The following is a 24352-nucleotide window of genomic DNA, read 5'->3' on the forward strand; positions in this document are numbered from 1 at the left end:
AATATACAAACAGCTCATACAACTCCATAACAAAAAAACAAACACCCCAATCAAAATAATGGGCAAAAGACCTAAATAAACATTTCTCCAAAGACATACAGATGGCCAACAGGCACATGAAAAGATGCTCATCATCGCTAATTATTAGAGGAATCCAAATCAAAACTACAGTGAGGGGCTTCCCTGGTGGCGCAGTGGTTGGGAGTCCGCCTGCCGATGCAGGGGACGCGGGTTCGTGCCCCCGTTTGGGAGGATCCCACATGCCGCGGAGCGGCTGGGTCCGTGAGCCATGGCCGCTGAGCCTGCGCGTCCGGAGCCTGTGCTCCGCAATGGGAGAGGCCACAGCAGTGAGAGGCCCGCGTACCACAAAAACAAACAAACAAAAAAAACTACAGTGAGGTATCACCTCACACAGGTCAGAATGGCCACCATCAAAAAGTCTACAAATAACGAATGCTGGAGAGGGTTTGGAGGAAAGGGAACCCTCCTACACTGCTGGTGGGAATGTAAACTGGTGCAGCCACTATAGAAAACACTACGGCAGTTCCTTTAAAAACTAAAAATAGAGTTACCATATGGTCCAGAAATTCCACTCCTGGGCGTACATGCAGACAAAACTCTAATTTGAAAAGATACATTCACCCCTATGTTCACAGCAGCACTATTCACAATAGCCAAGACATGGAAACAACCTAAATGTCCATCGACACATGAATGGATAAAAAAGATATGGTATACATACACAATGGAATACTCCTCAGCCATAAAAAAGAATGAAATAATGCCATTCTCAGCAACATGGATGGACCTAGAGATTATCATACTAAGTGAAGTAAGTCAGAAAGAGAAAGACAAATACCATATGATATCACTTATATGTGGAATCTAAAATATGCCACAAATGAACTTATCTATGAAGCAGACTCACAGATACAGAGAACAGACTTATGGTTGCCAAGAAGGAGGGGGATGAAGAGTTTGGGATTAATTAGCAGATGCAAACTATTATGTATAAGTGGATAAACAAGGTCCTACTGTACAGCACATGAAACTACATTCAACATCCTGTGATAAACCGTAATAGAAAAGAATATGAAAAAGAATATATATATGTATAACTGAATCACACTGCTGTACAGCAGAAATTAACCCAGCATTGTAAATCAACTACACTTTAGTAAAATAATTTTTTTGAAAAAGATGGCATTTCCAGTAATCTTTATTTCCTTTATATTTCTAACTTTTTCTAGGCTAAACCTTTTTGGTTGGGGAATTCTTCAAGCCTCAAAATAAATTATTTGAATGACTTTGTTTAGGCCTTTCCAAATAATGGTCTAACCGTTTCCTAAACAACTACATTAAATCAACAAAATAAGAAATTTGCCCATCAATCTTTCCTTCTTTGCAGAGGGTCAGTGAGTGGATGAGAGCCCTACTGACTGGGTGTAGACAAGGAGGGGGTCAGGGGTAACTTCGAATCAGCTTGACCTCTATCATTCCCTCCTCAAACTAGAGAAGCACGCTCTCTAGGTCTTTATCAAATGCACTGGTTAAAATTTTGGCCTTGAGTAAAGAGACAACAGTGATCCCAGCCAACCTCATCACAGGACCTTTTTTTAGGTCCTGTGAAGCACTACAAAGTCCAAACCATTCTGGGTATCAGTGGACAATGAACTCATCTGGTTGTTCCAATCCCTGCCCTTCCTAAGGGTTCACCAGGTTCTGACTCTGATCCCTTCACTTGAAGACATTCTTGGGGACCCTGCGGGGAAAAGGTGAGCTATAAACACAGGTTAAGCTGAAGTCCCCCAAAGCAGTGTGATGGGAAAGGAGCAGACCCGGGATGCTGGGCCAACCCTGCATTCTTGGTGACTTCAGCTAGCCCTTCACCCTCGGAGTCTCCACACTTTCTAAATGAGGGTGGTCAAGGGAAGGAGTGGAACACGGGAGATGAACAGACCTCGGTTTGAGAGCTGGCTCTGCCCCCCACCAGCAGTGTGATGCTGAACAAGTTACTTTAGGTCTCAAAGCTTCAGTCTCCTCACTGGATGTGACAGTTAATTTTAGGCATCAACTGGGCCATGGAGTGACATTTGGTCAAAAAATTGTCCTGGATGTTTCTGTGAGGGTGTTTTGGGGATGACAGTAACACATGAATCAGCAGACTGAGTAAAGCAGATTGCCCTCCCTAATGTGGGTGGGCCTCACCTAATCACTTGAAGGCTTGAATAGCACAAAAAGGCTGAGATTTCCCCAAGTGAGGGAATGCTTCCTGACTGACTGCCTTAGAACTGGGACCCTGGACACTGACTCCAACAGAAACACTGGCTCTCTCTGGTTCTCAGGCCTTCAGACTCAGACTGGAATCACACCATCAGCTCTCCTAGGTCTCCAGCTTGCCAACCCCCCTGCAGATCTTGAGACTTCTCAGCCCCGTCATGGCATGAACCAATTCCTTATAATAAATCTATGTCTACACACACGCACACACACACCCTATTGGTTCTGTTTGTCTAGAGAACCCAAATACACCTGTCCAATGAAGAGAACAGCTACCTAATACCTAGATTGTTCCAAGGATTAGAGATTATAGGTGTACTGTGCCCAAAAGACAGTAGCTGCTCAGTACATGTCAGCCATTACTTCCTCTAATGCTGTTTCCACCTTTAAAATGCTCTCCTTTGTGTCATGTCCCTAGCAGATGACAAGACAAAATGAACTGGTCACACCTTAATCTTCACCTACCCAGGAGGTGTCCTGGATTTCTCAGTCCTCTGCCTCTCAGAAGCCCACGTGGACCACAGTTCACGTCCAGCCTCTTGGGTGTAACCGACCCCCTGCTGTGGCTTCCTTCTGAACTTCAGTAGCACAGACATGCTAATTCAGCAACGAAAGTGTAAAATGAGACAGCTGGAAGGAAACTGGACAAAGTGGCAGGATCCTAACAGTTGATGGGTTTCCAGTGGGTTTAGGACTCTTGGCAAGTGGGAGAAACCTGCTTGTGAAACTCCATTAGACAAAGGGACAGTGAGAAAAACAGCTGCTTTGAACCCCAAGACACTCAGCTGCTGGTCAGAAGGAATGAACTGACGTCAAGGGTGCAGAACCTATATAAGTCTGTGAACTTCACGGGGTCTGCATTACAGATTGAACTTCTAACCCCATCTAGGAAAGCTCTGGCCATCAATGGAAAAATAAGAACCTTGGAGCATCGGTATCACCAGCCTGGGCTGTCACTATTCCTGAGAAATTGACAGAAGCTGTTCCCTAGGCGCCAGCAGACAGAGCTCTGGCTCTGGTACACGGACCCGACCTGTGTGTACCGACCCTCGACTCTAGAAGCCAGTGGTTCTCAAATTTGGGAGCACATCTGAAGTACCTAGAGGGCTTGTTAAAAGATTCCTGGGCCTCACCTTCAGAGTTTGATTCAGTAGGTCTGAGACGAGGCCCAAGAACTTCTAACAAGTCCTCAGTTGATAATGATACTCCAGGTCTGGGCACACACTTAGAGAACCGCTGACAAAAGCTATAAAATATGGTGGGTAAGGAGATCCCAAGTTGATTTTCAGAGTCACTTGTGGTGCAAGCAGAGCCTCCACCCCTACTCCCCAAATGGTCCTACAAACTAAGCAACTGGGAAATTTCTAGAAAGACACAAGTATGGGATCTCAGAATAAGTTCATAGTAAAACTTCATTAATTTGACCTCCACTGATTCAGAAATGGTGGCCACTCAAGGAAGATGTATACGGTCTAAATTGTTATTAAGACACTTGATGGTGAATGAAGACTTATAACTAATTACATATGGTGCTCTGGAGGGCAAACTATGAAGAGTCTAATTCAACAGGATGGGGTCCAGGAATGTCTACGGTGAAAAGTCTCCCTGGTGAATGTCATGCAGCCGGCCCAAGACGAGGCTACGGTGAGCATTTGAGAACCATATTGGAGGACAGTGCTGTTTGGTGACTCCAGTGAGTTCAGTCACCACACTCCGTAAAGGTAGGATGATGGCTCTATATCAGCCTTTTACACGAGTTGTTCAATAAATAGGTTTTAATTTGTTCACTGGAGCAAAAGCTAAAAGGAAAAGATATTATTTGGAAGGTCTCAGAACTCTGTCAGCAGCCAATAAATCTTTGGTCATTTATTCCGGCTTCTAGCACACAGTAGATGCTCAATAAATACGTGCTGACTGAATGGATGGATGGATGGATGGAAAGTCTGGATAAAGAACTGGAAGGAGCACAGGAAGTGTGCGCTGGACCACGAGTCAAAGAACTAGATCTTCGTTTTGGTTGTAACAAGTCACGTGCGGGGAAGCAATGGCTGCAGGGCTCCAATGCCATAGTAAAACTCAAATGAGATGATGTGCACATAGGGATTTTTAAAGAGTATTATTATACCCTCAAAGCAGGTCCGGAAATCAAATCTCACCAGCTGAAATGCTGAGCCAAAATCAACAAGAGATCATTCCACCAGGATATGAAATTTACTACATCTGGAGTTTTTACAAAATAATCTGTCAGTTACTTAATGTGGGAGCTCGGCTTAGCAACTGGACAAGTGTAAAGGTCTGAAGATTTAATTTACTATATTCAGTGCGAGTTCATTGTTACAGCACCACTAAAAATACACCACCACTTCAGAATTTATATATATATATTAAATATACATAATTTAATTATATATAATATACATGTATGTATGTATCACCCACATAAGTGGAAGCCATAGCTCTGTCCAAGTCCATCCAGTTATATCTGACATGTTCTGTCCTATTCTGAGCATCTCATCTAGAAGGGGAGAGACGTGGTAACTATGTGAATGACGGTCATGTCGATAAAGGTGGAGTAGAATAACAGATAAATTGAGGATTAACTTGACATTCATTCAATCCTTGACATTTAGTGGCTGAGTACTGAGGTGCTGTACTTCCAGAAGCTTCATGATCACTGACTCTGCTTCTGCTCATCTCCTTCCCATACATTTCTCCACCCACAAAAATCTAACTTCTGCCCCCAACATCCTACTCAATCTGCCCTCACTACGGTAACCGGTGACAGCATCTGACACCACTGCAGATGTGATTAGCGAAAATGAGGTCACCCTGGAGTAGAATGGGCCTCTAATCCAAAATGACGGATGTTCTTATAAAAAGGAGAAATTTGGACACAAGGGCAAACATGCACACTGGGAGGACACCACGTAAAAACTGGAGCTCTGGTGCCATAAGCCAAGGAACTATCAGAAGCTTGGGAGGCCTGGAACAGAGCCTTCCCTGGAGGCTTCATGGCCTGCTGACGCCTTAATCTTGGACTTCTAGCCTCCAGGATTGTGAGACAATATATTTCTCTTGTTTGAGCCACCCAGTCTGGGGCACTTTGTAACGGCAGCCCTAGCAAGCTAACACGTGGCCCTCTCACTTTCTCAAAGCTCCCCACGTATCCCCCCGTCATGCTACCCACCACCTCGAGCTGAATCCATAGGGAGTAGGGTCGACTGTCACCAAATGCCGTGACCATGTGCCTGGCTCACTCCCGAGCCCACAGGATGCCAACAAGGTGAAGGGCAGCCAGGGAGCAGGGGCCTTCCTCAGATGCTCCCAGACCCTTCCACCAGCCCCACTTGGACACTTACTGAGATGATGTGCCCCTTCAGGCCGTGGGCCGAGTCTGCGCACTCGATCACAGCACTCAGCTGCGGGTACCCCACTCCCGTCTTGGTGCGGGTGGTACACACGGAACCTGGATGGAGAAAGAGGGAGACCCCAAAGAGAGATGGTTATGAACGAGCAGAACGGGATACAAAACGAGCCTCCATCACCGTCACACAGCCCTGCCCCAATTTCCTGGGGGTGAACTTTCCACAGTGGCGGGAGGGGAGCCATGGGGCTGCCCCACAGCTCAATGGAGATGGCCACCATCTGGCCTCGGATCCCTTCAGGGCTTCATCACCGTCATCGGCTATTATCCAGGACACTCCACCCTACACCTTGTCACTCTCTTCTATGACATCAGCTCCCACTTACTGACCCTCCATCCTTAAACTCCATACTTTCCCACCTTCCTTCACTTTCCATGCAACCACAAGGGACCTTCAGATGCCTCCCATGACCTTGAGCCTCCCTGACCTTCAACCTTTGTCAAATTACTAACTTCTCTAAGCCTCGGTACCTCGCTTGTAAAATGAAAATAAAAGCACTGACCTCATAGGGCTGTGAGGGAGATTAAATGACAAGAGGGATGAAAATTGCCCAGCCTTGCAATAAGCCCCTGAGAAAAGGGAGCCGGCGCTCAGGGCATTCCTGCAGCCTCCCTCTGACTCGGCTCTGTCCTCTCCACGGCCCAGCCTCCTGGCCCCCACCCTCTCGTGGCCCATCTCCCACCCAGTCCGGCCAGGACTCTGAGGTCAGCTTCCATTGCAGAACTCACAGCAGCCACCTCGATGCTTTCATCCCCTAGACCTCTGCCCTCCCCAGTCAACTCCAGTCCTGGTTGACTGCCTGCAGGGTATTAGTCCAGGGAGGTCCACTCCGAGTCACGCCAAGAGCACGGGCCTCTCCAGCACACAGGGCCCCTTGCTCAAGTCTCCCCCTCCCTCCCAGCAGGCGAGCACCCGCCCCAAGACCACCTGGATCAAGCTCCGGACTGTCTGCCCTGCTCTGCCCGCTCTCTCCTCCTGCCCCTACTCAGCAGGCTCCAGCCTCGCTGCCCTTTCAGCTCCTCCCACCTCGGGGATCCTCTGTACAGGGTGTTCTCTCTGTGGAGCATTCCCCTCTGCACCAACCCCCTGGTCCAGCCAACCCTTTCTCATCTTTCAGGCTTCATCTTAAATGTCACTGCCGCAGGGAAGTTGTTCATCACAGCCCTCCTTTCAAAAACAGCATTTAAATCATGATTGGCGTAAGAACCGAGGATCTGTTTTCTCTGCTGGAGGGTAAGCTCCCTGGATACTCAGTGTGGTCAATCCAGCGCTGAGAACAGAGCCCTGAACATAATAAGGGCCCTATAAATAGTCACAGAAAGAATGCGTGAACTCGAGAATGAATGAGTCACCCACGTCCCTGTCTCTACGGCTTCACCACTCACTCACTCAGTCCCTCCTGCAGGTCTGGTGGTGTCGCCTCTGGGGTGCCCTGGGGCCAGTGTAAAAGCTGGGCGTGAACTCCTCCCTCCCACCGGACCCTCGGGCGAGGCTCCCTGTCACCACCAGTGGCTTCTCAGCTTCCCACAGACCTCTCCCGGGGGGAGGGGGGTGTCTTTAGGGACAGGACTGGAGAACCACGGCTACACCCTGAGGCCTGGCTCCAGCAGGGGAACCAGGACTGGGGAGCCACCTTCTCCAGCATCGGGCTGCAGGGCAGAACCGCCTCTTTCTGTCCATCCTCACCACACGGGCCACTCACTACCCTGGGGCCAATGACCTTCTCTCCTGACCAAGGCACCCCTGTCCCAGGCACACACTGTGCGAGGCACAACTGGAGTTGTATAACCTCTGGTTCTGGTTCAGAATTCGCTTTTCTCCTTTCCCACTCATCTGCCAGACCCTCAGCGGAGGGCAGGGGCTCGGCTGCAGCGGCCTGGAGCTCTGTACAGGTGAGGGCCAAGGCGTGGGAGTGGTCCTGATTAAGCCCCAGGTTGAAAGGAGAAACTAGGTACCAGCCCAGAGCAGGGGGTGGGGCGAGGGGTGCATTTTTAATGCTTTTTCCCAAGTGCCAGGAGTTGTTCCATAATGAACCTTTTTTAATCCTGTCATCTAGACAGTACCCAGTGTTTTTATGCTGAAGAATTCGTGAAACGTAAACATCCTCTCCAATAAATTTACAGAAGTGGCTCCAATACATCAGGCTCGAAGAAAGCCTCTTACACCCTTCAGTCACGCCTGTTCTAAACAGACAGCCTGGGAGGCACACAGCGACAGTGGAAGGACGATAAATCTTCGGGGGAAAGAGACTGTATAGATAGAGGGCGTTTGGGAAGGAAACGAGGGCGGCTAAGTGCTCAAGATTACATCAGGAACGGCTCTGAGGGCCGAGAAGACCACTTACACACCTCACATCCTGTACAGCACCCACCCAGCACGATGGCAGCTAGGAGACACTCAAATAGGTGACCGGTGCGTGCTCTGCGTTGGGGGAAAAGAGCCTTCCCGGCCTGTTATCAGCCTATTCGACCCTATTACAAGCCTAATCTATTACAGCCCATTCTAGGCGGGCAGAGCGCCCTGTAAGCAGGAACTGGGCTTTATCCTCTCTGACTTTTCAATAATGACAGACACCCAGTAAAGACCACAGTGAAAGCTCGGGGCCTTTCACAAGCGTACAGGGCTCCCCCTCCCCAAGAGTCTCTTCATGTCCACCCTAGTTCCTCAAGGCTGACAACGGTGCCAGGTCACAACACAACGATGTCTTCTGCATCCTGGCAGTGCTTTCCCAAAGACTCTTCTCATATTGGTTTATTATTTGCTTCCTTTTTAGGTAGTGTCTTCTGGGTAGACGATACCTATAAAAAATCTTTGCTATTTTTTATTCCCAAATGAAAATGTGTATCTCAGGACTTCCCTGGAAGTCCAGTGGTTAGGGCTCCACACTTCCCCTCCAGGGGGCATGGCTTCAGTCCCTGGTCAGGGAACTAAGATCCTGCATCCCGTACAGCACGGCCAAAAATGAATACATAAAATATGGGTTCCTTTAAAAAAAAAAAAAAAAATGTGTATCTCGTTCTTTCCTTCTCTTCAGTTTTAGTGTTTGGTTAATAATGGATGTGCGAGGAGGAATTTTAAAATGGGACAATGAAGACATTAAAGATATGGAAGCTCATGCTACTGTCTGGCCAAAGGGGAAGGCCAGCGTCAAGTGGCCCCAAGAGAAAATGGAACCGCCCATTATAGGATAGAAAGGTTCCTCCTCGTTCCTCAGTTCAAAATGCCGATGGCAATCCTGGGAGAGAAGGCCCAGGAGGATGCTGCAAAACTGAGATGGATATGCACCAGGGGAGGAGCCAGAGATGATAACCGCCTAAGCCACAGGTCAAGTTCGAATGTGACCTCACAGCTGCATGCCTATTTGCAATGTTTGGGGTCCCTCGAACATTCACATAGACTTGCCCCCATGGATTCTCCACCCTTCACCTTCCTCTTCAAGGTGAATGGGATCATTCATGAGACCTCATTCTTTTCCTCCATGTTAATGTTCTGAAACCAAGAGCTCATTCAAACCACATTCAAGTTCATTCAGAACTTCCCCAGAGGTATCAGAAAGCAGCTCAATGATATTTCTATTCGGGAGCCTCTCTCAATGATAACTTCCAAAAGAAATGTGCTTTAAACTTGTGGATGGATCATTCATGGGGTACCTTCTGGGCATCTCCGGTCCCTCCAAGCCCCAGATCCCAATTCTCGCCGCCCCCGCCCCCTGCCCACAGTCCCTGCTGTGCTCCCAGCAAATCTTACCTGGTCCAACGCCCACTTTGATTATATCTGCTCCTGAAAGAATAAGCTCTTCTACCATCTCTCCCGTCACCACGTTCCCTGCCTGGGACAGAAAGAATACAGCTCGAGATCATGAACTACTCCTGGTGGAACAAAGGTAAGTGATGGAGGAACCCCACATAAGGAGAAGCATGTTCTGAAGCCACCAGACAGCCGGGGGACAAAAGAGAAAATGGGAGAAAACAATGGACCAATCCCTGAATAGACTTTCAGTCTGAAATTGGTGGGCTAGAGTTTTCTCCAGGTTTCCTTTCTTCTCTTAACAAGAACACAGAATTGGACACCCAGGGCTACCTCTGGGTGAGCTGATAGCATGATGAACTACAGAATTACATGACTTTAGAACTCCAAGAGACCTTAGACTATCTAGGTCAGGGCTTGTTGAACCTATCAGTGATGGACAAAACAAAATCTTACAGAGAACCTAAATACATAAAATAAGCAATGAAACACTCTCTCTGCTGATTAAAATCTTTATTGTTCACGGTCTGTAAACCCCCTGAGGAACTTCTATGGAACCCAGGATTAGAGAACTACTGGTCATCTCACAGTTGGGAAAATACCTGGGTATCCCACTCTAGGGTCAGTGGTTCCCACCGAGATACGAAAGGGCAGACAAACCCAACAGCACTGGAACGTACATCATTTGCAGAACGACATGAAGCTGTGGTCTCAATAAACACATAAGCCAGGAAGTGGCAGAATCTAAAAACCAGAAGGATGCATCTGGTTTGAAAACAGTATATGTTCTTTCACTGCAGGAGTCTGGGAACACAAAAATAGCCCTTTTTATTATAACTCACTGCCCTGTGGATCCTTCAGCTGGTACACAGGATACCTGGCAAGACGCCTGTTTAAATTTTCACAACTATGCAAAGTCTTATTTTGGGAAATACATCCCTAACTTGTGCGACTGATTCTTTGGCATTGAAGCCCCAGGTGTCTTTTCACTGAATTGATTCCCAGAGGGAATATTTCTTTCTCCACCTAGACAAAGTGACTTTTAACTTTGTATAAAAGGATCTTGGAAAAGGACAATGAGGAGGGCTCAAAGTTACTTTAATTCCAACAGCAACTGATAATGGAAAATGACAGACAGCCCAGAAAAAGGACGGGAACAGATGAGAACATAGTACATGATAAAGATGGCCTTACATGTCATTGAGGAAAGAACAGTATTTCAATAGAGGTGGGGAAAGGGATCTTTTGGAAAAAGATACAGATTATTACTCATACTTTTCACCAAAATAAGCTTCAAATGGATTAATGAGTTAAATTAAAAGTTGTCTCCCAGATTTAGAAGAAAACTTTGAACACTTATAATAAGCATAAAACAAAAATATATAGAGAGAGACCCATCTATATGAAAATTTAAAACCTGTGTACGTATAAACACACACACTCATACATATAATCAACAAAACTAATAAGCAACCTGGTGGAGAAAAATATCTGCAATTATGACAAAGAGTCACTAACATTACAAGCGCTCTTCCAAATCTACAAGAAAAATGCTACCACCTCACAGAATAACTGCCAAAGGATATGAACAAACTAATGAAAGAAATAAAAGTGGCCACAAACATAGGGAAAGTGTTCAACCTCACTAGTAATCAAACTTAAATGAAGATACCAGCGAGATACCACTTTTCACTTAAATTATCAATGATTATAAAGACTAAAACACTGAAGAGAAAACAGATAAACTCATTCTCTGCCGGTAGAATGTCTACTCCAGAACAAGTTTTCCCAGAAAGCAATTTGTCCATGTAGAGAAATGCAAATGTATATCCTTTGATCCAATAACTTCCAGGATTTTCTCTCAAGGCAGTAATCACAAATGAGGTCAAAGATTTAACTACAAAGATGTATTATTTGTAACAGTGCAAACCTGCAAATATAGTCCCCAAAATGGGAAGGTTCGACAATCGATGACCCATCCATGTGATGTTTTCTTTTTTATTTTAATTAATTAATTAGTTTATTTATGGCTGTGTTGGGTCTTCGTTTCTGTGCGAGGGTTTTCTCTAGTTGCGGCAAGCGGGGGCCACTCTTCATCGCGGTGCGCGGGCCTCTCACTATCGCGGCCTCTCTTGTTGCGGAGCACAGGCTCCAGATGCGCAGGCTCAGTAGTTGTGGCTCATGGGCCCAGTTGCTCCGCAGGCATGTGGGATCTACCCAAGACCAGGGCTCGAACCCGTGTCCCCTGCATTGGCAGGCAGATTCTCAACCACTGCACCACCAGGGAAGCCCCATGTGATGTTTTCAAGATTGGTTTGATGCCATGGGGAAATGCTTAAATGCTTTCAGTATAATATTAGGGGAAACAGAAAGAAATAGTAAGATCTCAATTTTGTTAGACAAGCATAGGTGTAGATGAAAACATACACCAAAATGCTGACAAATTTCGTCTAGGTGAAGGAATATTCTGACTGTTATTAATCATTCTTCTTTACAATTTCCTGGATTTGACAGTAGAAATTGTATTACTTTTATAATTGTGATTGGTTTTTTTAGGGTGTTTTTCCTTAAGCAGAGGACCAGCATGAACTCTGAACCTCAAAAAGAACTTAGTAGGGGACTTCCCTGGTTGCTCAGAGTCCTCCTGCCAACGCAGGGGACACCGGTTCGAACCCTGGCCCGGGAAGATCCCGCATGCCGCAGAGCAACTAAGCCCATGTGCCACAACTACTGAGCCTGCGCTCTAGAGCCCGCGAGCCACAACTACTGAAGCCCACGCGCCTACAGCCCGTGCTCCCCAACAAGAGAAGCCACCGCAATGAGAAGTCCACGCACCGCAACTAACAGTAGCCCCCGCTCGCCGCAACTAGAGAAAGCCCGCGCGCAGCAACGAAGACCCAACGCAGCCAAAAATAAATAAATAAATAAATTTTAAAAGAAAAAAAAGAACTTAGGAACCCAAGAAACAAGAGGCCCTCATTCTTCCTCCCTGGTTGACTTGCTAAAAATTCAAAATATATTTTTAAAATAAAATTAAAGTTAATTTAAAAAATAAAAATAAGTTAAAATAAAACACTTAAAAGAAGCTACTCTAAGCTCCCTACAAGGTTTCATTTTCATTGTGGATCCCGCCCCCCCCCCCACCAAACCTGATGCCTCCTACAAACCATTTGATTTTAAAAGGGCCTACTTTACACCAAATAAATTAATTCAAATCAGCTCAGGATGAACATACCAGGCACAACCGTATGAGGTCAAAGTAGGTTTAAAAGCATGGAGGAAGCTAATGCTATTTTAAGAGCCCAGAAGCTCCCCCAGGTGTCCTCGTGTCCCCTGAACCGCCTGCGGGATCCTGAACCAGTGGTCAGACGCAGTCACGGCAGAGAGGGCCGAGCGTGGAAAAACCCAGAGTGATTACAAAAGGCTTCCAGCCTGAGGCCCACACAACAAGAATGCAGATGACCAGGAGAGGATGGAGAGTGTCCACTTGCAGGAACAAAATCTGTCTGTTCAAGTTTGAAACCAAGAAGGGCAAAAATAAGGGCAGAAAGGAAAAGACAAATTCAGAAATGAGAGTGGCCAGGGGAGTGCCATCGGGCTCCGGGGAAAGCCCAGCCCATGGCCCAGGCAGCCTGCGGGCTCCGGGTGGGGGAAGCTGGCAGGGGGTGATTAGCAAGGAGTCAGCTTATCTTGGCTGAAGCAGCTCCTGTGGGCAGCGGATACCAGAGGCTCAGAACATGACATCCGGCTCAGTCATGACCGGGCAGCCAGGACAAAACAGAAGCTACAGACCCTCAGCTGGGCCCCAAAGCAGGCAAATGGAGATTTCCGCTAGGCAACCCCTCTTCCTGGGGAGGCCAAGCACTGTCCAGGCGCCCCTCTGGCTCGTCCGTGTCCAAGACAGGTATGAGGGTCCAGGCAAAAGGCGTGAAAAGGGACAAAACAAACCTTTCAAGTACTTCTGTAGCATTTTTAAAAGTCCTCTGGGCAAGAACCAGCCCCAAGTCCTCCAGCTTTCCTTTAGACCCAGACATCTATGGCAAAATAAGTTCAGAAAGCCCTGGGGTTGAATGATGGCCCTCCCACTCGCCATGAAATTTTAAGAAAATAGCTTCAACTTTGAGTCTGCATATATCCTGCTATAAAGCGGGACTGATCAGACCCACCCATCGTTGTCACTGTAAGGTTTATAAAGGAAGTTCAATAACCATCTCCAGAACTTTTTCATCACCCTCAACTGAAATTTCATACCCATGAAACGATAACTTCTCTACCCACTTTCTACCAGCTCCTCTGAGGCCTTTTGCCAAGAAAAATCCTCTCTGCAGAATGATCTAAGGCAGAGGTCAGCAGGCTGGGTCTGGCCTGGGGGCCAACACCTGATAGAAGGTGCTGGAACATTAATGCCAGAGCCTTCTCCCATGCCCACGAAGGTGTCCCTTTACCTACCCACGCAACCAGGGACTAGGAGATGCTCTCAGGGCAATAACCACCTTGCACAGCACAAGAAACTGAGTTTACCGTATGACTCTCAGAGACAAACATCGGCTGAATCTCTGAGGCCTGTCATAGCTTCTGCCGCAGTTTCAGTTCACACCAGTTCCAGAAAGAGGGTGAAAACAAAATCCAGGTAACTCGGCCTGAGAGGGCCCTTGTGCTTCAAGGAGGTACGTTCAGCTGCCCATGGCTGACACCTGTGAGGAACACTGAAGGGCGTCCGCCTCTCGGGAAGAGGCACAGAGCAGGCAGGGCCTCCACAGGGCTCAGAACCTTGTCTGACCACGACAGCTGGAGAAAGAACCCAGGCAGGTGCCTGAGCCACTGGCCACACATGGAAATGCCAAGGACGTGCCAGTGGCTAGCTGGGGATCGGCCAATGGTGGCTGACTTGACATTCCCCAGGGGAGCAGAGCTAGTCTCATCTGAACAGATTCGGTGTCACGGGCCTATGTCCTCGGGACCAGATCAGAAAGAGCCGCCAGGGACCTCCCTGGCGGTCCAGTGTATAAGATTTCGCCTTCCAATGCAGGGGGTGTGGGTTCGATCCCTGGTCGGGGAACTAAGATCCCACATGCCTTGAGGCCAAAAAACCAAAACATAAAAACAGAAGCAATATTGTAACAAATTCAATAAGGACGTTAAAAGGGGTCCGCATTGGGCTTCCCTGGTGGCGCAGTGGTTGAGAGTCCACCTGCCGATGCAGGGGATACGGGTTCGTGCCCCGGTCTGGGAGGATCCCGCATGCCGCAGGGCGGCTGGGCCTGTGGGCCATAGCCGCTGGGCCTGCGCGTCTGGAGCCTGTGCTCTGCAACGGGAGAGGCCACAGCAGTGAGAGGCCCGTGTACCGCAAAAAAAAAAAAAAAAAAAAAAAAAAAAGGTCCACATCAAAAGAATCTTTAAAAAAAAGAGCAAGCCACCAGCACAAAGGCACTTCCCAGACCCAACGTAGGGATCTCTGCATGCCAATGAGCCTGAGCTGGCAGGTGGCCTGGCTGTAGCATGGTATAAAGGAGAGATGCCAGGCCCTGGGGACAGGCGCTGGACCCCAGGCCCACCTCGCACTGGCTGCGTGACCCTCAAAACTCTCTCGACCCAAGATGAAGTTTCCCATCAATTTAAAGTACAACAGGTGCCTTTATCTTACACAGGACGAGTTATCATTAAAAGAGAAGTGCCTGGTCCACGCTAGTGCCTTTTTTCTACAGTACCTGGAATACACCCAAGAACACATCATTCCCTTTCCTCTCTGAAAGCCACCAGGCAAAGGCCCAGAGGACTTGTCACACTCTTCTCACACCCAGCATCTTTACAGGACCCTTTTCTGCCAATGACATTTTCTAAAAATCCCCGCTTCCCCCCTCTCCACCTGGGGCAGTGCTTGCCTTAGGTGAAAGACAAGAAAAAAGGGTCCACGTAAATCCAGGATGTGCTGGGCACCAGAAGCAACAAGCCGCCGCCCCGGATGCAGACACCCAGGAATCGCCAGCCTCTACCAACAGCACTTCTGAGCTGTGCTTCCGTTCACTGCAGCGTAACCATCACAGCAGCACGCAGCACCCGTGTTATGCGCCTTCCGGTTTCCAAACACCAGAAAATGCATCCTCCCAATGCCTCCCAGAGCCAGGAGAGAAATTACCTTCCTAAAAACCAAGGACACAGGAGTACTAGACGTTTCCGAGTGAATCACAGATCTCAGGGGTCAGTGCAGGCAAAGCACGGCTGAGGAAGAAACACCTACCTCGCCAACCAACGAGGGAAACCAACGCGAACAACGAGAACATATTCCCTGGGCAGCCGGCGGGCGCTGCAGAGGCACCTGCCGTTGGTGGCTGCCCGGGGGTCCCTGGGAACTCTGCGTCAATCTCCCCCTCCCTGCCTCACTCCCCACACCCCAGCAACCCCCAGGCCCTGCACTGGCCACTATGCCCTTTCCCTGCCCCGCCAGTCCACACCCTTCCTGCACCGCCCGTCTCCCTGGGGCCTAGTGGAAGGAGGGAGCTTCGTCACTAAAGTTAACAAGGACAGAGCATGTTAACAGGTCTCCAGAGCCGGGACTTTGAATTCTGACCAACCTGACCTCAAATCCCAGTTCTGCCGCTCAACGTGGGTATGACCTTGTGAAAATCCCACCGTCAAAGAATCAGGAGTTAGGATTCCTCATCTGTGGTGAACTTGGGACAACGGTTCCTACTCTTTACAGAGATGTTGTAAAGAAGAGAAAGAACAAAGGTGAGCCTCCTGAAACACGGGTATTCAGCAAACGGTGTTCCTGTTATCAAAAACACAACAATGCTGGCAGCACCATTATGGGCGGGGGGTGAAATGAATCTTGCTGTTTCCCACCCAGCTCAGACACGGTACAGCTGGTGGACCTTGGGACAATTCTTGACACTTTTTTCTCACATGACCGGAAAGCATAAAAATACTTAAAAATTTTTGGAAATCCTTAACAGATGATTCAACGCCATCAGCAGAAATACTAATTCCTGTCTCCCAACTTCCTTAAAATGATGAAATGTGAGGAGAAATTAAATTAAAAATTTGTAAAAGGAAGACACGGAGAACAGACTTGTGGTTGCCCGGGGGCGGGGGGGGGGGGGAGGAGGGGGAATTGGGGAGGGTTGGAGTGGGAGTTTGGGATTAGCAGATGCAAACTTTATATACAGAATGGAGTAACAACAAGATCCTACTGTACGGCACAGGGAACTATACTCAATACCCTGTGGTAAACCATAATGGAAAATATGAAAAAGAATATATGTATATATAACTGAATCCCTTTGCTGTACAGCAGAAATTAATACATTGTACATCAACTATACTTCAATAAAACAAATTTAAAAAAAGAAAAGAAAGAGAAAACTGGGTTCAAAAAAATTTGTAGAAGGAGAGTTAGGTAAATTATCTAGGGGTCAATCAATAATTGCTATGTTAATTAAGACTAGTAAAGACACACAATTACAATATAGATTTTCCAAAAGCCCAAATTTAACCCTGAAGCTTCTAGTTCATTTTTCTGTAAATCTATGTTTCCCAGCAACAAGAGATATACATTCTAACTAGCGAAGGTGTTAAAAATTAGGAAAATACCCCCCAAAAGGCAGGAAAAGTCAAACATAAAGATGTTAGATAAAACAAGACACCAACTGATTTGCAAATAATTGTTGACTATTCTGAAGTGTTCACATTGTGGATATCAGCTCTTACAGCAGAGTTTTCTACTGGCGAGGAGACTGGGGCAGAGATGACATAAATATGTTAAACAGAAAGCCAGTTACGTTTTCATTTTTAAAAATATACCCTTTGTTAAGCAGTGACACAGACCTTGGTTTAACGGTCTCACATGGTAAGAAACACTTGATATTTAGCAGAGACGAGGACCTTGCGGCATTGATCTGGATTTTATATGTATATTTTTAGAGCAGAGCCAGTTTTCAGATCTTCATAGCCGCTGCCTCTCCTTTTCCTGCTGATTCTCAACTAGTCTGCTAAGAAGGAGGCACCAAAAGCTACGAAGAGAACACAGCTCCCCGGACACCCCACACACGTCTTCTCTGCTTCCCCATCCAGAGGAGGTCGTCCCACCATACCTACCATAATGGTGTGTTCTGGAAATCTGGCCCGGACGAGCTTCACGAATTCCACAAAATGTTCCGAGTATCCATTGGCCACATCCAGGCAAATAAACTTGACCTGCGGCACGGCTTCCAGGATGCTGCTCATCTTTTCCAGATCATTCTTCCCACTGCCCGAACTCACGGCTATATGCTGTACCAAACAAACCAAGAGGCGTAAGACACGAACAGTAACCCTGCCTCCATCCACGCGCCTGTTCTGGGCACAGCACCGTGACCCTCCGAGGTTCACCCTGATCAGACAGACACACAGTGGACTGGCTCAAGAAACACGCAGCAGCAGAGGTAAAGGAGATTGACTTCTTCAGTTACCTGAACTGACTCTGCCGTCTGTCCCACCATTAAACAGCACATATCCTGAGCCCTGGACCTCAGCCACACAATCTCGTGCCTGGCTCTTGTTTCATTTCCTCAAGCTCTCCACGTGGAACTCGGAACCGTGGAGCTGCTGGTGCAAATTCTCCTCCAGGAGGAGAGGAGAGGTAAAGAGAGCCAGGGTGGCTGGTCTGCTCAGGTTCCTCGTGCCAAAGCCGTGGCCATCACCCTGAGCATCTCGCTTAGGCGGCAGGAAGGAGGGAAAGATGTCTAAAACCCCTCTGATAAAACCCCTTCCTGTTTTCCTTTTCACTTCCAATGCAACATTATCGCAACATGCAAATCGTAACCTGCACGGGTTGCCGCCAGTCTTAGCGTCTCCATCCTAGAGGCAAAATGTCCCAAAGTGCGAGAATGAATGAGCCCCGAAAGGATCCTCCCCATCGGCACTGGGACGTGCTTACACCTGAAGCCAGCACAGTCTCCTCCGTGACACCCTCTCCCCCAAGCTCCCCAGCACTGGCGCTCTCCAACCCACCCCGCTGCTCCGCTCAAAATCTGCTCTTTGGATTTTAGTAATTTATGCCTCAACAAAACTAACCCATGGGATTGTGGCCAGAGTCGGCATCTCACCTTTCATGAGATATTTATATTTTATAAATTTATATAATGTTTATATTCTAACTCATATTTCTAAACTATAAGCCACAGACGAGGGACATATCTGAAAATCCTTTGTTATTCCCCCCAAATCACAACAGTGTAGCTACAACTCAGATACTGAATGTAAGCAGACTGGTAACATGATACATATTCACTCCAATTCTCACTCCTCCTGTTTACGGTCTGACCTGTGCCCCAAATCCACACGTTCTTTCCCTCCCACTGAGTTCTGCTTCCATTTTTATTTTCTCCTTCATTTCTGTTACAGTTTAGCAGGTGAAACTCAAGATTGGTTAGTTTCCCTCTGTGCCACTGAGTTTGTACCATGTTCCATTTTGAACGAGCTCTAATTTGGTGGGAGTGGGGCAGTAAGTGAAATGAGGACACTTGGTAATGAAAAAGCCAAGGTTCTGATGAATCATGCACTGCTGGAAACTCATGCTCCCCAAACTTCATCCAGAGAAGAGGGGAAGAAGGTGAAACAGAGATAATCCATTAGAATAAAATATGGCAAAAAGGAAGGACCCACTAGTGAGCCAGAACTATTTTATCTCTGAAACCACCTTCGCCCCAATCAAAATCCACACATAGTCAAGGCACAGAAAAAAAAAAAGAAAAAAAAGAAGCCAGTGTAACTTCAGAAGCAGTACAATAGGAAGTCATTTTCCAATCACAGATGATCTCACCATGTAGGAAAGCATCTAAATGCAGGGATTCCTCTATGGCATTGACGTAGAACCATTGAAGTGTGCCAGGATCAAAGTCTGGTGTGTTCTACCCGGACTTTTGTTATTTTCAAACTGCTTTTTTTTTTTTTTCCAGTAACAGTGTTACTGAGATATAGTCAAAAACAATTCACCTTTGAAAGTGCACAATTCAATGGTTTTAGTATTTTTGGACTTGTGCAACCATCACCACAATCAATTTTAGAACGTATCACCCCAAAAAGAAATTCCCACACCCTTTAGCCCTCACCTCTCATCCCACAGCCTTAGGCAACCACTCATCTACTTTCTGTCTCTGTCTCTACAGGTTTGCTTATTCTGGACATTTCACGTAAACACAATCGTGTACACAGCCTTTTGTGTCTGGCTTTTTCACTTGGTAAAATGTTTAAGATTCATCCACGTTGTAGCACGAATCAATATTTCATTCCCTTTCACTGATGAATATTCCATTGTGTGGATATACCAGATTTCGTTTATTCATCCATCAGTTGATGGACATTCGGGTTGTTTCCACCTTTTGGCTATCATGAATGATACTACTGTGAACATCTGTGTGCAAGGTTTTGTGTGAACATACAGTTCTGTACCTGTTGGGTCTATACTAGGAACAGAATTGCTAAGTAATATGGGAACTCTTATGTTGAACCTTCTGAGGAACTGCCAAACTGTTTTCCACAGCAGCTGCACCATTTTACATCCCCACCAGCAATGTAGGAGGACTCCAATTTCTCCACATCCACGCCAACACTTTTTATTATCTGTCTTTTTGATTAAAGCCATCCTAGAGGGCGTGCTGTTTATTCCGCTCCATTATAATCAGCTCCAATTATAACAACTTGCTATAATTAGGTATCTTTTCTGGTCAAAAGGCATGTTTAGAATGGACCCGTTCCCCGGAAGGAAACACTGCCAGGTCCTCTGTAAGTTCTCATGATAGAACACTTCACTTCTCAAGGGAAAAAAGATATTCCTTGCAGGTAAATCCTAATGTTTTTTTTAAAAAAGAATACAGTACAGGCTTCCTTGGCAAATTCTTGGCAATGATCAACGGCTGGGGGACCACTACTGCCTTCCCCCAGTTTCTCCTTAGGACTCTGTGTGTCTATCTGCTGCCAATTCAAATCCTTTTGACAACCCTCAAGATTTTCTTCTGAGTAAGCATGGACATATATACACTACCAAAAGTAAAATAGATAGCTAGTGGCCGCATAGCACAGGGAGATCAGCTCGGTGCTTTGTGACCACCTAGAGGGGTAGAATAGGGAGGGTGGGAGGGAGACGCAAGAGGGAGGAGATATGGGGATATATGTATACGTATAGCTGAATCACTTTGTTATAAAGCAGAAACTACACACCACTGTAAAGCAATTATACTCCAATAAAGATGTTTAAAAAAATAAAATAAACAAAAATTGAAAAAAAAAATATTTTCTTCCCCCTGCAACAAACGTAATTTATAACCAGGGTGGAGTCATACCTGCAGACATTCTGGGTGATTAGCGGCAAAGAGCTTCCAGTCATCCAGGGTGTAATGCTTGTGAATTGCTGTAAGCATGGAGTGCTAGGAAATAAAACAGCACCATTAGGACGAGAAGTCAAGGGAGTTCCACTCCCCCTTCCTCCATATGGCGAGGGTGATCCACCAATACAAAAGCATCCGGTGTTCCAGCCCTTCAGGCTTAATTTGCTTTGAATATGCTCCTAGGAGGCCCGAACGGATGGAAGTGTAACTAGGGAAATCGCAAAACCGTGTTTTCCACTCTAATCTGATGAGACAACACAGCAGTCAAGATTGAGGAGGCAATGGCAGGAGGCAGGGGGGTGGAATAAGGGAGAATTCTCAGAGCCCTGACTGAGGCCGAGAGCAGCACAGAGCGCTGGTCCCCTGCCCATCAGCAGGGCAGCCTGAGGGCAAAGTTATGCTTCCTCAACTCCAAAGAAGCTCAGCTTCTACCTGAAAGCTTTTCTTTGGGTTCACGATCTAAACATCTCCTGCTAAAAGCTAAACCCATCAGGCAGCTGGTATCCTTGAGGGAGGGAAGTACATAAATCACAATCCTAAGTCTATGACTATCAACCCAGCAAGCGTTCACTGAATACCTACTTTGTGCGAGCGCTTCGCATACATTATTTCACGTGCTTCTCAGGACTTTGTATAGCAATAGTAGTCTCGCGGGCAGAGATGGGGCTTAAGAAACTTAAGGTTAAGAAATGGAGCAATCGCTTGGCCAAAAAGGGGCGAAGGCCAGAATCGAACTCAAATCTGAATGCGGAACCCAGGCTCCTCCTCCTGTATCAGGGCCTCGCTCCTAACTTCTCTCAGTTCCCTCTCCTAAAAGTCTACGACTTTATTAATGCAAGACACTAACTCAGTGGATCTCAGAAATGGAAGACTCGTAGGAGCCGCACAGGATTAGCTACTTCAGTGCATACTGTCTCACTCATGGGGACTCTTTCCTGTGCAGATGGGAAGAGCACAGCAAGTTCTCCGTTCTTCACGGACCGCTCATCTGATATGTGAATTCATCAGGGCTATTTATTGCCCCGATTCCATGCATTTTTACGCAAACACGTAATTCATTAGTAGCAACGGCTGATCACCGCAGAGGGAGGAGAAGATAGGGAGCAAAAAATACAAATTCCTTTTGCAATTAATTTATTAGCCTCTGGCCCAAAGCTCACTGGGGGCTAAGGGCGGACAGACGAGGCAACTGATCCTGGACTCAGACAGACCACCCCCCACTCCATTTTGTGACTTCATAATTTGTTTGAAAATCTCCCTTCTAATCACGGGCTAATAATGAATCCCAGCACCTCCTGAGGTTAGACATGCTGTCCACAGCAAGAAGCTCTTTCAACTAATTGGATTTATCTTTTCACTTGGCAGGCTTTAGCTACGGAAATAGATGCACATACTCTGTGCATCAGAAGCAGACATTTCACGTCTATGATGAATAAACGCAGCGAACCTTGGACACAAATGCAGACACAGATGTGTGAGATGAAGATTTTGCCCACAAATAACTTTGTTTTTATTTTTCTAAAGCCAGGGCACTAGCTACTCCCTTCACAGGCAATGAGACAGCAGCTGGTTCACGGGACCCTGAGCTTGTACTAGTATCTGTTGGTGTAAGTTGGGAGACAAATCCCTTATTCTGGAGTCAGTCTGGGTTTGAAATCTTGGCTCAGTGACTACCTGCTTAAATGCCTTGAGCCAAGTGACCTCTCCTCTCCTTCTCTGCCTCGATTTCCTCATCTGTATAAGGAACCCACCTGTATGAGCTGTGACCACATCGTACACGTTACAATCAGTGCTTGGCATCTAAGTTTTCTCCATAATGATGTAATAAATGCTACAGAACAGACGAAGAGGTTCTGTCTTCATTTTAAAGGTGCTGTCACTCTTCTATTAATACAACACTCATCCAACTGTATAATATGGCACAATGTCCAACTTCTTTTTGTGTCTCTAATTTCCAAAAGGATCACGAGCATTTTCAAGAAAGAAATGGACGCAGGTCTAGACCATCTCCCTGAAGGCAAAGTCCAGACTCCATCCACCTTCTGATGGAAGGGAGAAAAAGAAGTGCCTGTAGCAACAATCAGACTCAGAACCAAATAGTTCGGCCACAGCGAATGACCTGAAGTGTCTCACTTTTCTCCTCTTCCCTGTGTCTGAGTAAGTCCAGGGTGGGCTACTGACCACCTGTCCAGTGTGCTTCTCAGAGGCAAAAAGCCCACCGTCCTACCTGTGACATCACCACTGCCATCTCAAACGTCCCCACGGTGTCCATGTTGGCCACAATGATGGGAATCCCCGAGTAGGTCTGCTTCGAGTTCCGAAATGTGAAGCTTCGCTCGAGATCCACCTGTTGCAAAAGGGAAAAGAAGTCCTTGGCTCATTATGTGATTTGGGTAGAACTTCTAGAGTTTGGAGCAAGTGGAAAGGACACAAAGGAAGTGTATGTCCCTCGGTCCCTGGATTCTCTTAGGGATTGGGCCAGGGGTTCCAAAGACAGGTGAGTCCCTGAGGAAATGGAGGCATGGGTTGTTATCCAGGTGCAAAAACTGAACTGGGGTCCTTACAACCCTCAAGCACCAGTACAAGGCACCGCGTGTTCTGCCATCAAGCCCAGCCTCCAAGTCAAAAGCTCCCCGCTTCAACAGCCTCTCCCACCCCCCTGCCACCTCTGTCCCCAGCCTGGTTCATAATAGCCCGAAGCACCTACATACAAGTCACCTTTCCCCACTTCCAAGCACTGGAGGAACAGCTCCCCTTCTGGGAAAATTCACTCCACTCTTCTCTGCCAACCAAGGCCCTCCCTTTAATTCTCACCTTCCGAGAGAACCAGGCAATCCAAATTCACCCTGCAGTCAGCTGCAACCCATAACTCCCTTAGCCCTTCAACCTTCTCAGCTATTTTATAACTATCAGCATCTTTCAAAGAGCCAGGAGGAAGGACATTGCAGCCATGTCTGTGCACATAACCACTTGTTCCTTTGACTTGCAAACAGCTCCAATTCTACCATAACTCCAACCTCAGGGTATTTATGACCAACTCAAGCGACAGGGAATCCAGAACGAGAGCTAGGCCAGGAAGGCGGGCTCAGCCAAAGCAGTGGGTAGGGCCAGGCGCTGGCCAAGAGCTAGCAGAATCGAAATCACTTCTTCGACCCAGGGCAGATCCCGGGCCTGTATGCGCACAGATGCAGTGGCTCATCCTTCCCCTGCTCTGCTCTTATCCCAAGCCCCCCACCCCACCCCCCGGCAGGCTCAACTTCCCAGGCTGGTTTCTGGCTGGGTTTGGGCAATGGGGTCACTGGTGGGACATGGGAAGACAGGGGGGGAGGTGGCCCTGGGTGTAGTCAGAGTAGTTCTCCCAGACCCCCTCTGCCTTGGCCTGCATGGTCTTGGTGCCAGCTCACAGAGTGATCCCAGGCCTTGGGAACCTCCCCTTTGGGAGTGGGTTGTCTGCTGCCAATCTCTGGGGTCCCTCGGTATTCCATCCGGTGTCTCAGCTGTGTTACAATGCCTTGTATTAAATTTCCTGTTTTAAAT

General features: G+C 47.2%; 1 protein-coding gene across 2 annotated transcripts in view; it reads right to left on the bottom strand.

Annotated features, from left to right (window-relative positions):
* GMPR (guanosine monophosphate reductase) overlaps positions 1-24352 on the bottom strand; it is a 40755-nt gene that overhangs the window by 10874 nt on the left and 5529 nt on the right. Inside the window, exons 2-6 of one of the 2 annotated variants that reach the window (XM_065885280.1) lie at positions 23043-23162; positions 20771-20854; positions 17547-17720; positions 9453-9534; positions 5640-5746 (exon numbers count right to left, since the gene is read on the bottom strand). In XM_065885280.1, the coding sequence (XP_065741352.1) occupies positions 5640-5746; positions 9453-9534; positions 17547-17720; positions 20771-20854; positions 23043-23162 (567 nt within the window). The remainder of the gene's footprint in view (positions 1-5639; positions 5747-9452; positions 9535-17546; positions 17721-20770; positions 20855-23042; positions 23163-24352) is intronic. The other variant, XM_065885281.1, reaches the window with a different exon arrangement.

This window comes from Phocoena phocoena, chromosome 10 (genome assembly GCF_963924675.1).
Source record: "Phocoena phocoena chromosome 10, mPhoPho1.1, whole genome shotgun sequence".
Lineage (NCBI taxonomy): Eukaryota > Metazoa > Chordata > Mammalia > Artiodactyla > Phocoenidae > Phocoena > Phocoena phocoena.